The sequence below is a fragment of the Euprymna scolopes genome, chromosome 38 (assembly GCF_053919585.1).
Source record: "Euprymna scolopes isolate OS-2025 chromosome 38, ASM5391958v1, whole genome shotgun sequence".
Taxonomy (NCBI): domain Eukaryota; kingdom Metazoa; phylum Mollusca; class Cephalopoda; order Sepiida; family Sepiolidae; genus Euprymna; species Euprymna scolopes.
In genome coordinates, this window is record NC_136519.1 from 19,914,748 (window position 1) to 19,931,142 (window position 16,395).

General features: G+C 41.0%; 1 protein-coding gene across 1 annotated transcript; it reads right to left on the bottom strand.

Annotated features, from left to right (window-relative positions):
* Positions 1 to 275: 275 nt before the first annotated feature.
* Positions 276 to 10,392, bottom strand: LOC145263031 (uncharacterized). Its single transcript, XM_080119863.1, has 3 exons — positions 8,763 to 10,392; positions 2,725 to 2,804; positions 276 to 326 (listed from the first exon to the last, which is right to left on the bottom strand). The coding sequence occupies exons 1-3, from the start codon at positions 10,390 to 10,392 to the stop codon at positions 276 to 278; spliced, it is 1,761 nt and encodes a 586-aa protein (XP_079975989.1).
* Positions 10,393 to 16,395: the final 6,003 nt, after the last annotated feature.

The following is a 16,395-nucleotide window of genomic DNA, read 5'->3' on the forward strand; positions in this document are numbered from 1 at the left end:
CGAGCGAGATCGGAGATGCGCCGTTGTACAACTCATGCTCTCTACCAATCCAAGATATGACAACAAGACCATTGCTAGCACCCTTCAAAATGCAAATCCGGACAATTCAACGCTTGAAAACACAGCTCAACAAAGTTTCCGGTCACGGTTACAGTCTTTGGTATGGTTTCAAGTAAGCGCCACAGCATGCCCCCTCACATCTTCGGAGTCGGCTTAAAAGACAACACCAAAGTGTACCTGGATGTGCTGAAGAGTGCGATGATCCCCTAGTGTAATCAGGTGGCCGCTGGCTGACCCTGAGTGTTGTAGCAGAACTCTGCATCGGCCTATAAGTCAAAAGAGACCCAGGCTTAATCATATGTTGAAACATCACCAACATGACCTCCCACAATACCTAAGCACGCCTGATCGCCGCCATCCACCGATTATTCGCCGAGCTCCCGTCGGCGCTTGTGGAAAGGGTATGTTCCCAGTTACAGCCTTGTATCGAGGCGGTGATTGAGGCTGAAGGCGGCTCCATTGAATAGATGTCAGCTCTACTATATAATAAAATTACCTGAATTGATTTTTTAAATATTTTTTTTAACTAAAGCTGTAGCGTTGTTTTCTTTAGGGCAACAACTTTATCGTTTCACTCTCTATATATCTATTACTAGAACGAAAAACTAACATTGCTAGGATAGATTGCGAATCGCTAATATCCACTGCTCATGTTATAATCTCACCCGGTTTAGCGGCTTTTATGATCGGAAGAAGACGAAATGTTGGAAAACTTCCTGAAATATTGCTTCATACATATTGTTTGAATTTCATTAGAATCTGATGGACATATTTGAAGTTTTTAAAAGCGTTCTCTTCTAATAAGTCACTTAGGAAAGGAATGACGTATATATCTTTCGCATGGAGGATAACGTAGAGATTCTGGACCAGCTCCAATGTTTTGCAAACGTTGCTTTCTTTATACATAGCAGATAATAAAACAATAGCTTAATAGGAAATGATAAGGAACTACCAAGGTTTTACGTATGACATGAAAAGAAAATAGAAACTTAAAAAGATCTCTATAATTCCAGTTATTATAGAGGCAACTGGACTCATGAAAAAGAATTTCAAAAGCTATTTGGGAAATATACCCGGTGAATCAAGTGCAAAAGAGATTCAAACAATTGCACTTAAAGGAACGGTCAGAATCTTTTAAAAAAATCGTTCGGTTGGAATATTTGAGTAAGCCGATGAATGTTTGGCATCCGGTAAGATGCCCCATCCCCAGCTTGAACAAACTGACACGAAAATTTTTCAAAAATTCAAATGAAAACGTTATACTTTCAGTTAATAGAAAGAAAAAAAAAATGGTTATTTACCCTTCCAGGACTGGTGAAGTCCTAGAGATAGTATTAAATATCTTTCGTATTATTTCTTCTCATCTTCAGTATCATTTTCACAACTTCCGACCTTCTTCAGGAGTATCTGATCAACTTGGCAATGTTTCTGTTGAACTCGGGAAATTTGGATGAAATTTCGAACGGAACCTTTTATTTATTTCACGAGGTTGAAATGCTCTTGTTCCATCAACCATGATTCTATAGAAGTCCTCAGTAATTCGCAATTGTATTTTTCGATACCCACACTAAGAATTGAACCTTTGACCTTAAAAAAGAATCACTTTTACAATTGATTTTTCCAAGTACTCTAACCACTGCGCCTTGGGTTCTTGTGGACAGTTTTATTGCGATTTTTGGGATCTTTAAATCGATTTTATTTCTAGTTGTGAACGATCGAAACGTTTTGAAAATGACACTCAAGGTGAGAACGGTAGTCTGAAGAATCCAAATTATACGAATAACCAATCTTCATCTCCAAAATTCAGAAACGAAAAATATCCATATTCATTGGATTTAATTATCAAAAGGTTTATGGATATTCTACAAGTATTAACTGTTTGGTGTAATTAATTTGAATTAAATTACAGCCAAAATATACCTTTAAGGTCCTTAGAAATTTTATCAGGCTTACATATCTTTAATTTCTGTCTATTTGGTGCAATTCTAAAAAGTTTGTTTTCAAATATTATTTTGCATAATCTACATGTCAAAAAGTTGTCATTTTTGTTTGCATTAATTTAGTGGCAATGCAATATTAATCTTCTACTTATATATAAAGGTTACTTTGTCTGTGTGTCCGTATGCTAGTTCATCTCTTATGAATCTCGGAAAGGTTGGGCTGATTATTTTAAAATTTCACACAAATGAACTTCGTATATCTGGGAGTGTTTTTAGATAAGTTTTGTATCGGAGTCGAAAATCGATAATTGAACAAATCTGATTAAAGACAGAAAGCTCATATCTTGACCAAAGATAACAATTATGCAACCGAACATCACAAATGAATTTGAGAAGTTTTATTGCCGCACAAACAGAACGGACTGTCGTATCAAATCAGCAGCAAATATTTTGGTAAGACAGGAGCGCATTTTAAAAACGGTTTCTGTTAAGAGCATAATTGAACCATGATGCCTGATTTTTATTTTCATTTTAAAGGTTTATTCGAGCCATTATATTAACTGGTTTTATAAAATCAACAGTAGATTCTCTACAGTGCAATGTGGAAGCCAATGTGTAGCGTAAGTCACTGCGTAGAGGCAAGTGAAGTTGTCCCACGGTGGTCCCTAACTAGAACAGGCAATCAATCGAGTTGTTTGAAAAATAGTCGATTTAACCGATTTACCTGGCAATAAAAGGATTGGGAGTGTGGAAGGCTCATAGATTCTCGTTCGACCTCGGGCATCGTTAGGTCACCCTGTTTGTCTATAACAATGTAATATTTTCAAATAAAGGCGTTTTTCAATATTTTTCATTTCTTACGCACATATAATGGAAACAAATTTACAATGTATACAAAAAACGGTATAGAATTTCATAACACATATTGTAAAGGTTGGCAATTTTGAATGCATACGTTATGGATTTATCTGTCTCAAAATAATGTGGTCCGTGTGAACCTCATTGTTGTTCTGGGTAATTTTGAAAACCCAGTTCACGAAGGGTTAATGCACTATGTGGAACTAGTATGGAATAATACATCCTCACCTCAAAACTTCAAAAACAAAATGGCTGCTGTCTCTGATGCCATTTTATGCCATGTTATGCTATTTTCTCATATATATTAGCATAAAGTATGTACAGTAAAAATAATGACATATATTTTCATTATTTTTCAACTTATCTTCCGATTTATTGATTAAAGTCACTTAAATAAAACAATTGAACTCACTATACGAGTTTGTAGTGTAATTCAAATCTTGTCGGTGTCTGAATACTTGATGCTTCGCCAGGGCTATCAAGGGTGTTTCTTATCGTGACGCCATCACTAGATGGCGTGCCTTCTACAGCTTAAGAGAGTGCCATCTGCCCTTGAGAGAAGGATAGACCGTGCCAGTTTCTCAACCTGGTATTTTACCTCGCGGATTCATATGATATGATAATGATGATGATGATTAAATCTTCCGCTCCTCCGTCTCTCTCTATCCGTCTCTTTATTTACCCCTCTTCCCCTCGCCCCTGGTTCCATCCTTCTCCTGAAATTCTCTTTTTACCCCGTTCAATCTTCTCTCTCTCGCTTTAATGTGTCGAAAAAAAAAATGTAATGTATTTACTATAGCTATGTTTTCTTAATTTTTATACTGTAACTGCATTTATTTTCAAAAGCACGGTTAAAATCAAAGTATGAAGAGAAATGATGTTGATAATGACAATTTTTTGGCTCCCTGACAACATTAAGTAGAACAAAATTTTTGTTAATGCCTATTCATCTATCACACCCCACTGCAACAAACAGTATTAAGGCTGGAACTCAGCTAACATCCAGAAGTACGCATCTTGATTCGTTGCCCTTTGGTCGTATCTTCCTATGCGTAAGGCAAGCAAAGACATATCAGAGCACGGATCCATAAGTCAATGTAGTGAAAACGACGACGTTACCTATGCGCATGTGCAACTGCCATTCTATGCGATTAAATTATATAGTACAAACTTTAAATTGTACCAACGTTGATCACTTTTGCCTTAGTGAAATCATAGATATTTTAACTACGTCAACAACATACCAATTCCATATAGTATATTACGTATAATATTGCATATAGTACACGCACTGATGCATCGGATATCATATACGACACAATCACGTTTACACACTGGTTCTCGTCAGATTACTGAAGTTAAGCAACGTTTAGCCTGGCCAGTACCAGATCGGTGACCATTCGGGAAAGCGAGGCGCTGTATGTACCGTGAAGTAAAATACCAGGTTGAGAAACTAGCGTGGTCTATACTTCTCTCGAGCGTAAATGGGACTCTCTTAAGCCGTGGTAGGCACCGCATCTAGTGATGTCATCACGATAATAAATACCCTTGATAGCCCTGGAGACGCATCAAGTATTCAGCTACCGACAAGATTTGAATTGCACTACAAACTCGCGTAGTGAATTCAATCTCGGCTACGACCGCGCTGGATGGATGGACACGCACTGAGGATTGAGCCTCCAACCTCATAAAGAATGTAACTTATAACTGAATTTTATCAAGTATGTTATCCACTAAACCACGGGTTCTTGTGGACATTTCGTGCAGATTCCCGAATTGGCAGAAAGAATTCCGAATTTGGCAAAATACATATGAAATCAAAAAGTCATACACTCAGGATCAGAACAGAAGTAGTCGGAATAATCCAGACTAGCGGGCGATAACTAACTTATTAGCGTTGTGACCTGCACCCAACATACACTGGCTGGCGACAACTGGCTTATAAGTCTCGTGATCTGCACACACCAGACACTGGCTGGTGATAAATGACTTATTAGTATTGTGACCTGCACCCACCATATACTGGCTGGTGATAAATTATATTTTAGGATTGTGACCTGCACCCACCAGACACTAGCTTACGATAACTAACGTATTAGTATTCTAACTTGCACTCACCATACACTGGCTGACGGTAAATAACTTATTAGTATTGTGATCTGCACCGACTGTACATTAGCTGATTTATTCATTTAAAATAATTGTTTATTGGGCATTTTAGAATAATTCATTTTCATACCAAGGGAATCCAGTATGATAACGGTTGGTGCGATTTCGAATATTCCATTTTTATTTTAAAGTATGATCAGGAGGATAACGGTCGAAGCGAATTCGGGTATTAATATACATATAATAAGCAGTCATTTTGTTAAAACTTTTTCCCACATTTAAACTGAAAAGAAATGTTAATATTTAATTCATTGATGTATATTTTGTCTTCATAAAGTTAAAGTTTGTATTACTAGAAAAGGAATAGAAAGCAGGAGAGAGACGGAGAATAAGGGGGGGATAGAGTGAAAAATAATAAATTTGAAACTGTTAATTTTACATTCAATCGAACATCTATATAAAAGTCAAGTACGTCAAAGGATGAAGTGCTGCATCCACATCTGGGCAGGAGCTGCTAAAAAAAAGCCTATCCTGCCTTGACAGAGTACAAAATAGACTTCGTGGCTTAGTGGGGGATGTCCTTTTCTCTTCGCTGCAATCTCTATCCCAACAGAAGAGACGTTAGAGCCTGTCTTTGTTTTATCGTTATTTCCATGGCAAGTGCTCGTCTGATCTCCAATCTCTGGTACCCCCTCGCCAATCTTTGACGATAAACACTCGTCTAGCTGAAACTACTGTCAATAATTTCCCCCACTCTTTATATTTGCCAAAACCAAAACGTAAATTCCATGAACAAAGCTGCTTTCTTAGAAGTGCACGCCTGTGGAACTCTCTTCCGTTTGCCTGTTTCCCTCCGGACTACAACTTGGATGTCTTCAACTCCAGCATAAACAAATTCTTGATGAACCGCCCCCTTAAGTAAGACACTTTATCAAATCTACAATATTAACGAGTACTACGATACTATCCCATTTTTTACTGTACACGCAATAACCCTTATCCCCGGGTGGCTTCCGGGCCTTGATAAGTGGTGGCTACCATGTAAAAAAAAATTAACACATCTACATATTATTATGATTCTTCATTTGTTACCATTTACTTGCCTTTATAAATTTTTTAATAATCGATATCGACTCTTACACTAAGCAACGTTGACATTATTAGTACAATATCATGTTCGTTTGTTGATTGATTATGACCTCTGGCTTCGTTAATTGAAATTCTTTTGTTTCATCTTCCCACCAAAATATAGTAGACCTTATCGTGTTAGCAACAAAAAATGCCAGAATAGAAATGTCCATTGTTTAAACTGCCAATCATTTGTGCCAAAAACATCCTGAAAACATAATGTCTTATAATTGGTTTTGGTCTTGGAAAAATAAAAGTACACCCTCCCCGAGAGACCAACCGACACGTATAGATATATCTTATCATGTTACAGATTATTTAGATGTTCGAATTCCTGGCTTTTGTTTTTAATAATAATCTAACAATAACATGAACTGTGGCATATTTTATTCCTTACCAAAAATAAGAATAGCAGAATAATCACCATAACGCAGCTTCGCAGAATCTCATATTTTTTTTCAAAGTGGATACTAGTTGATATATAAGTGTATCCCTGTTATTTCTATATATTTTATGAGTGAAGGAAGGCCTTTACAAATATATGTATGTACATGTGTGTATCTCTATATGTGCGTACATCCCTGTATGTGTGTGTCTGTTTAGTGCGCATTTTTGTAATAAATGGAGAGTTCACAATTTCCGCATGTTTTACTATATTGGTTTCGGTCTGATACAAAGAAAGTATACAACACCGAAGGATAAACCAACATTTATAAATATAGATATTACATCATGTTACACATAGAATACAGAGGTATTCAAACTCCTAACTTTTTTTTTATAATCTAGAGAAGTTGTGTAACAGAGTGCGGACGAGAGGTTTTCAAACTTACATTCTCAATGTTTGACACTGAGTGAAAGTCAATAAATTTAATTAATTTCAGTTTTTTTTCAAGTAATACATTAATTTACAGTGACATTGTGCAGTGTTTATAAGGTCGACGTGTCGTGTCGGGTTTGAATTCTATCAGTGCTACGGCATCATTTTTTAAAAATATGAATCATATATCTGTCATGTATATTATCTCTGTGTATCTGTTATACATGTTATGTAAGTAGCGTTTATGTTAATTAGCATGAATATCGGTTGGAGTTACATAAGTATATGTCAGAATAACCTGGTGTTATTGTAGCAGGAGATTGAAAGTCACGTTTTTCGACAAAAATGCGCTAGAAATGCAGATGTCGAAATATAAGAAGATATTCCAGGAGACAAGCTAAAGGGCGTTCAAAAATCAGTCAGAGTCAGAAAGCGAGACAGGCGACGTGTGTCTGATAATATAGAGAGAATCTAAGTGAGTGTTTTCGAGATTTTGCCCGTCTGCGTCTCTCTCATTTCCCACTTAGCAGAATAAGAAAGAGTTAATTTTAGCCTAGATAGTCTCTAGAATCCATGAACAAACTCTCCCATTCTCCCCCCTCTCTCTAATATTTTTTTTGAAAGGCAGCATGTCTCCTTTGTATTTGCATGAGTAGTTAAATGAGAAGTTAAATAGAAAATCGACAACCGCAGGGCGATCACAGCCCACACATAGAAAAGCAACGATCAATAGAATGAAAGACCAGCGACCGTGCACGTATGTAAAAAGACTTGTGTTTTATTGATTTGTTTCTTGATCATTCACTAGCAAAAACGCACATGTTCAAAAGTACACTAAGATGAAAATGTTACATATCCTCTCCAACAATGACTCTGGGGCCTTCGTTATGCAATGGATCTAAAAGTATAATACTGTTCATAACTTGCCCTATTTCTGAATACCCTTCTTGTAAAATTTCAAATGTTTAGACCAAAACTTGGCTAAGTAATTTCGTAGAGATCGCAGAGGTTAGTTTTATTTTAACTTCGACCCCAATTATGATCCCTTACCATTTATTGTTTTGGGTTCAAATTAAATTATAAAGTTAGATCCATGTCCAAGTAACCTATATCTAAAATTTCAACATAAGTTCCATATAAATTAACAAATTTCCATTACTAACCATTACTTTATTGCCCAATTATCTACTGTACACTCTTTAACCCTCATCCTCGAGTAGCCTCTTGGCCTTGATAAGTGGTGATGTGTTTGTAAAAAGCAATTTCGAGTCTCTAGACCAAAAATTGATAGAGTTATTTGGTAGGGAAATGTAAACAGACACACACACACAGACATTTTCACTTTTATAGATATATAGATTAAGGAGTGTTGCTGTACTCTATTCTTGTTATATGAAGTTGAAGTCCAATCTAAACAAATTCAAAGTCCAATGGTACAAGTCCAATGTAAACCAATTCAAAGTCCAATGTGCAAGTGACAGGAAAGCAGTTCGATCAGTACACACACACAGAAACGGTGAGACGCCACCAACACAATCCAGCGTACACAATTACCAACCGGCCGTTCTTTCCTCCCGCCTTGCCTTCCAAAACGACCTGAATTTATAGTTGTCGAAGACCAACTGATTTGCATATATGCACGAGATTTTGCGAGAGTTTCCGAGATCATACCATTACAAAACGCCGTCGGCGCCATCTTGGAATTCTTTTCTTATCCTAGCTTCGCAGCGATGACAAAGCACACACGCACACCTAGGTCGTTTGAACAGTAAGCCCTCATTTTCACAGCTTTCGCCACACTCCCCCCCCTGATATCATTATCACAAAGGGGGTAGGGAGGGGGCGACCTCCTTCTTCGGGTGCTTCTATGGAGGGGCAGACAGGGAGCCTCGTCTTCAGTTGAGCTCCCGTCCGCGGTCTGAGGATCAGTGAACCGGAGGCTGCTAATTTCAGTGCTGTCATCGTCTGATGAAGCCGGAGTATACCAGAATGATGGTTCACTGGTCGTGGAACTCGTTTCAATTTCGTCACCGAGCGGCGGCTGCGCCTGTGATGCCGATCGCAGGTCCCTGATGTGTCGGGGCACCCCATCAATCCACACGGCTTGCGGCTGATCACCTCGGTAACATGCCCGGTTTCATAGCGCGTGGTGCATTTGCCACGGGGGTTCTTAACCCAGACAACGTCTCCCACTTTGATACTATCTCGTGTCAACTCTGACTCGGGTAAAGGGCTGGCCTCTAACCCTTTCACCCTGACATAGTACCGGTGCAGCGCCTCACCCGGCGCAGTAGAGGGCGAGACATCATCCTTAGGGCTGACGTTGTACCAGTATAGCGCTTCAGGCACTGTACACCCCTTCCTAGCTGCAATGGTCTTGATGGCCCGGTGGTTCCATTCCACGATCACGTTCCCACTAGGCACATGGGTGCACCGAAATCGTAACCATACACCCCAGCCGTCTGTGAACTGCTTGAACTGCCCGCTAGCAAAAGCGGTGCCGTTGTCGGTCAGTATTTCGGAAGGAGGGCCATGCTCAAGGAAGACACTTTCCAGTTCCCGGACAACGGCGGCCGCGTCCTGTTGGCGCAGTGGCCGCCAGAACGCAAACCTAGACGGTCCACAGTCAATCATCGTAAAAAAATCCCCGCCATTGTGGTGGGTCACGTCCACCGCGAGCCTGTCCCAATTGTTCTTTACGCTCAGTTTTCCCTTCTTCCACCGGGCAGGCGCCGGATCGATCGACTTGCAGGTTTCACAACTCCTCACCACTGATTCTACCTCCTTCCTTGACACACAGGGGTCGATCAGTCTAGCGAAGTAGAGAGTTTGGTTTACACCGGGGTTCCCACTCTGGCAATGGACATCAGCAACATGGTCTGGTTTGAATCGACGCCCCACCGCGGCGCAGTTCACAGGTGCCGGTTCTTCCATTTCTTTCGGCAGGTCCAGCCAACAGCACGGCACTCTGGTCAGCCGATCCACGCGATTCTGAGAGGACTGTACTAGCGTCACATCTACGACCAGGTTGTATTCCTCGATGGTTTCAGTTAGGGTAGCAAGCGGCCTCCGTATGTGCATTTCGCCTGATGCCTTCGTCGCCAATCGTGCCTTTCCACTCAAGGAATCGGTCGTCCACCGATACACACATGTGGAATCTGTAACGATGTGTAGGACTCTGGCCTGCCACGGTAGTACCAGTTTGACCCCCTTCACTGTGGAATCGAGTTCAGCCAGGTTGATGTGCCTGGCGTCATTTTCTGGCCGAAGCCAACAGACATCTTCCACGATAGATCCGTTGACCACCAGAGCAACACCGAGGGTGAGCAAGCTGGCGTCCACCCAAACCGTAAACTCGCTCCCGTCGATGCACCATTTCCCTCGCACCAGATCGTCCTCAGAGACTCTGGCCAAAGTCTCCTCTAGCATTTTCCGCAGGGCGGGGTCGCGCAGCTCATCGTCCCACCTGGTTGACATGGAAGACGCTCGTCGCTTTATGGCCGCCACCGCCACCCGGAGCCACCCACACACGGGGAAGTGGCCCACCAGTTTCCCACAGATGGAGAAGACGCACCGACGCGTGACGCTAGTTGGGACTTCCGGGACGTCACCACCTCTTCCCCTGCTGAATCCATCTGCGCTGCCGCTCACGCACAGGCCAAGCACCTTTGTTCCATCTTGCAGTCGCTCCGGCTCCTTGCACATTAGCCCGAAGCTTTGGAAGTGTTCTTTAACCTTCTGTGCAGGAATGAGGCTCTCGTTCACGTAGATGTCATCGATATATTACGATGTCGCTTGTTGCACGGCTTCGCCCTGACGGCGGATCGCCTGCATGATTGCCGTCATGATGTTTGGGGCCACGTTCAGGCTGAACCCTAGCCTCATCAAGCAATAACGTGTCCCTTTAATCTTGACCGTCTGGTACGGCCACAGCGATTTTTCGACACGTATCTGCAAGTAAGCTTTTCGCAAATCCAATATTGCTGCATCCGCCCCTTGTTGCCGCCACTCTCTCACTTTGTGTGCACAGACGTCTGTACCCGCCGTGTGCGGGTCAACATGCTCGTAAAGTTCCTGATAGTCCATGATAGGTCGGACTTTTTGTTTGTTCTCCTGCCTGATAGCCATCAAGGGAATCAACCACTTTGGGGGCCCAAGTTCGTTTTCCGGGTACGGGACCAGCCAGCCATTGTCCTTCCAAACCTGGAGCTCTGCCTCGTACTGACCCCTAAGATGTGCGGGAGGAGGATACTCTGTCAGCCGATTCCGCAGGGACACTGGTGGCTGGTCACCCGACCACTTTCAGGACACAGTCCAGGCGTTCGTGCCCCTGTCGTATTTTGCGTGAAAGTCGGGTTCATCAAGAGTGATGACTGCGCAGACCGGTGTCTAAAGTTGGGAGAAGCTTATATCACCGGCGCCGTTTATGGTGATTCCCCCCAGCCATGTAATGGAATCTATTCCAAGAAGAAGGTCGTACCCCAGTAGTTCCCCGTCGACCACCAACGCCCTCACAGCCACCGGGGGGCCACTGCCAATGCTTATGTAGACCTCGCTCACCCCACTACACATCAGCGAACCTCTGCCAATGGTTAGTACCGAGACCTTCCGCTCCTTCTATGCAGTGTAACATCCCTTGCGTATTAGGGTTTGGGTGCACCCGGTATCAACCAGCGCTGAGCGTTTGCACCCGTCAACATTCATGATTACTTCAGGGAGCGCCTTGTTCACAGCCGCTTTGGGGAGAGTGTTGGTGCCGCGGCTTCCTCCCCCTGCTCGTTTCCCGGACACCTGAGCTAAATGGCCTGGCTTGCTACAATGGTAACAATGCACCTGCTTCTGTGCTCCATAATCCGGGGTGCGCTTCACGTCACTTCTACAATCCCTGGCGAAGTGGTTGGGGCCGCCACATTATAGCATCGTCGGCCCTCTACAGGCGATTCCAATGCCGCCGAGACTGGCTCCTCGTCGTCCTTCATGATGTTTCGGGCTCTAGCCAATAGCTCCCCTAATCCAAGCTCATTGAGCCTCGATGACGCCTACAGCAGTCGACTGGCACTTTCCGGGAGTCCAGACAGGAAGGCGCACGCCAGTATACGGTCACTTGCACCCCCGAAGGGGGTGGCAAGCTTCTTCAGGTCGGCCAGATAGACATCCACTGTCTCCCCTGGCCCAAGCCGTTGTCCAGAACATTGCCGCCAGGCAACAAAAGGGTCCGCTCCAAATGCTCCGTACAATGCCTCTTTAATTTGTTCCATAGTCGCGTCATCCCCGAGCTGCTGATACACGGCATAGACCCACTTGGTGAGCCTAAGCGGGATGACTATAGCTGGGTTCTTTATCTTGCACAACCAGCAAACGTGTTCGGCTTTCTCTAGCCATTCGACTACTGAAGGTCCGTCCGGGGAGCCGTCAAATTCTGGGATCAATTTCAGGTCGAACTTGTCCATACCGGAGATATTTACCGAAATAGCTTGAAGTTGAAGTCCAATCTAAACAAATTCAAAGTCCAATGTGCAAGTCCAATGTAGACCAATTCAAAGTCCAATGTGCAAGTGACAGGAAAGCGGTTCGATCAGTACACACACAGACATGGTTACACGCCACCAACACAATCCAGTGTACACAATTACCAACTGGCCATTTTTTCATCCCGCCTTGCCTTCCAAAACAACCTGAATTTATAGTTGTCGAATACCAACTGATTTGCATATATGCACGAGATTTTGCGAGAGTTTCCGAGATCATACCATTACAAAACGTTGTCGGCGCCATCTTGGAATTATTTTCTTATCCTAGCTTCGCAGCGATGATAAAGCACACATTCACACCTAGGTCGTTTGAACGGTAAGCCCTCATTTTCATAGCTTTTGCCACATTATACAATACTCTTCTAAGTGGAAAGATACCAGGTACTCTTGATATTGATTTAATATGGATGAGTTGACAACGGATACCAAACAACTCATATTGTCGAAAACAAAGATGAAGATTATTGTATTATTGGAATCCTTTCGACTGCTGTCTTCATCTTCAGTGATATTCCGTTTAAGAATCAGGAAAAAGCTTAAGACTCTCAAAACTTTTTCTTAAATTGTGCACAAGGAGCCGTGGCGTAACGTATAAAGTATTTAGTTAATTCAGTTGTAAGTGAAACTGTTCCGGAAGTTGAAGATCCCATCCTCTGTGCGGGCGATACACGGAACACAATTGTGAAGGACTTATTCCACGGATTACTGTTCTCATCTTCAGTGTTATTTTCGCAACGTTTTAGTTGATATAACCTCCGACCTTCTCCAGGTAAATCTTGTTGAACTCGGGAATATTTCTTTCAAACTCAGGAATCTGCACGCAATTTCCAACGGAGCCCTTCATTTAATCCGTGATGGCAGTATCCTCTTATTCTGTCAGCCATGACTGTTTAGAAGTCCTAAGTAATTTTTTATTATATATATTTACTATTTATTACAATTTATTTATTTATTACAATGTTTTTTGTTTTTTCTTGCTATGGGTTCACTTTTCCATCATCCATTTTGTGTAAAATGCCAGCTCCTATGCCCTAGGAGCTGGCATTGCTTGCAACTATAATTTCACGCTTGAGATTATAATGTGCCAGAAACAAGTCAGGCGTTAAAGTTTCTTTAATTTCCCGAAATGCTTCTTCACACTCTTGCGTCCAGACCCATTTTTGGTCTTTCCTTAACAGTTCATTTAAAGGCGACCTTAGTTTATGCATATTTGGCACAAATACATTGTAGTAATTTGCCAAACCTAAGAAACTTTGTAAAGACGCAATATTTTCTGGAGCAGGCATATTCTTTATTGCATTCGATCTATCTGGATCCGACCTTCTCCCATGTTTATCGATGATTTGCCCCAAGTATTTTATTTTCTCCGTGAAAAATGTACATTTTTCCTGTTTTACTTTAAATCCATAATCCTGGATCCTTTTGAATACTTGGTTTACATGAGCTTTGTCTTGTTCTTTGCTAGCGCTTTTCATTAACACATCGTCCAGGTACCCTACTGCGAAATCCAACCCATTTAACATAATGTCCATAATTTGCTGAAAAATCGCAGGGGCGATTTTGGCCCCAAGAGAAAGTCTGTTAAACTTGTAAAATTCCTTATGGGTATCAATATATAGCAGCTTTGAACATTCCTCATCGACTGGAACTTGTAAGTACGCGTCACTGAGGTCGATTTTAGAAAAATATTTCCCTCCACTCAGTTTCGCAAAATCTCTTCAGGGCTCGGAAGAGGATAATGGTTATCTTGTAATGCCCTGTTTAAGCCTGCCGCGAAGTCGGCGTAAACCCAAATCTCCTTACTCTTCTTTTTGATGTAAACCGTTGGTGCAGCCCACTCACTGTGATTATTTTTTTCGATGACACCCATGTTTTCGAGTCTTTCTAATTCATCGTCTATCTGTTCTATAGCGGCGTATGGAACATTTCATTTCTTTCTGAACACTGGCTGTTCATTTACTTTTACGTCAAATTTTGCTACCGCTTTTGTACACCTTCCCAAACCGCCTGAAAATACGTCTGGGAAATTCTCTTCGAATCGTCAACGTATTGGCAAAATGAGCTTAAAGGCAGATCCCATAGTCTAAACTTTTCGAACAGATCAGTTCCAAAGAGGTTGTTCGATTTTCGCATTACAAAAATTCTTGCTTTTGTTTATTTCCACACCTCCAGCATGGTCCAGATGGATCTGTTCCCTGTTTCTGTCTCTGGGTATTTTTTGAAGTCGAATTTTTATTTTGATGGATCTTTTTAATATGCGACACTTCGCTTTCTTCTATGTCACGACTGTCTTGTTTCAACGCAATAAATTGTTCACAGTCTTCCGCTAAGTTCTGTAGTTTTATATTCGGTTCGTTTTCGAGTTTATTTAAAACACGACGCCTGATTTCAGCGTCTTTATTTAAGACCAGCCCTTGCACAAATATTAAACATTTAAAATTATATGATGATAATTCCTCGAGTTTAAAATCATCGCAATGCTTGTTCACTATATTTGCATAAGTAGTGTAGTCGTCTTCCTCTCTTCAAGTAACATTCATACATTTATATCGCTTATGGAAAAGAGACGTTTTTGCAGAAAACAGTTCTGTAAGTAGCGTAACTGTTTCTTGGAAGCTGAACTCACTGGTCTTTTTGTGAGAATAAAATTCACGAACTTTGTATGCTCGGCTGTTCTCAATTTTCTTAGCAAAAGGCTAACATTTTTCGCGTCTGACCAGGTACTATAATCTGAAATAAAATATCCTCATATCGTCTATAGTACTGGAGGAAAGTGGCATCATCTTCTAGATTATAATTGAAATTTTCAATAGCGGCCCACACAGCTGTTTGAGAAAATGCGTTATGATTATCGTTCGCTTTAGTTAACTGTGTCGCCTCCAGAATTTTTCTTTGTTCCTCCTGTGTTTTCATCAATATTTCCTCGAAGCGTTTCTGTTGTTGAAGCATTTTTTCTTCAAATGCTTGTTTAAATCTCTCTTCTCTTTCTACTTGTTGTTGAATTTGCTGCTTTATATATATATATATATATATATATATATATATATATATATGTGTGTGTGTGTGTGTGTGTGTGTGTATAAATATAGAGAGATAGATAGATAGATAGATAGATAGATAGATAGATAGATAGATATAGATATATATAACGCCAATTTAATATGGTATTAATCCACGGACAAACTACTTCACTGCGCCACAGCCTTTCAGTGCAGCTAGACTATCACCCATCCAGAACCAGAGTTCGAACATACAGCCATCAAATTGATAATCGGCAGTTCTACTCTCTTACGCATGGGATCGGTGATCTTAAACGACCTCCTCAAATGCCTAATTATATAACCATTTGGCTGCCACCTTTACATTTCTCGATTTGTTTGTTTATTCACAAACAAAGATATTTACATATTATTTATAATTAATGTTTGTGTTAACTTCCATGCTATACCAACTTAGAAATTAAATCTTATTATAAATGTTCATACTGTCTTTCTGTCTGTGTGTTTGACGGAGTTTATCTCAGCCTACAGGCAACTCACCCAGGCAAGTAAGGTACCGAAATGAAGCTTATGACCCAGGTGATGTTTTAGTGATATTTATATCCATGTTTGGTGTATGTAACGCAAAAAAAATGCAAAAAATAACGATTTACTAAACAACGTTTTATTTACTGGATATTTTTCACCGGAATTTATTATCTCCCTTACAAAGTTCGATTTACTGTGTGTGTGTGTGTGTGTGTGTGTGTGTGTGTGTGTGTGTGTGACACGGTTTATCTCAGCCTACAAGCAACCCATCCAGGCAAGTAAGGTACCAAAATGAAGCTTATGACCCAGCAGATGTTTTAGTGATATTTATATCCATGTTTGGCGTATGGGAATGCAAAAAAAAAAAAAAATGAAAAAAATAACGATTTATAAACAACGTTTTATTTACTGGATATTTTTCC

Bases quoted from the DNA above. Each gene is read 5' to 3' on its own strand.
- LOC145263031 (XM_080119863.1), bottom strand. From the start codon at position 10,392: ATGTCAACCAGGTGGGACGATGAGCTGCGCGACCCCGCCCTGCGGAAA. The intron at 2,805-8,762 runs GTCGCCCCCTCC...ACATTGTTATAG, and splicing joins AGAAGCACCCGAAGAAGGAG to ACAAACAGGGTGACCTAACG. The intron at 327-2,724 runs GTAAATCGGTTA...TTTGACTTATAG, and splicing joins CCCAATCCTTTTATTGCCAG to GCCGATGCAGAGTTCTGCTA.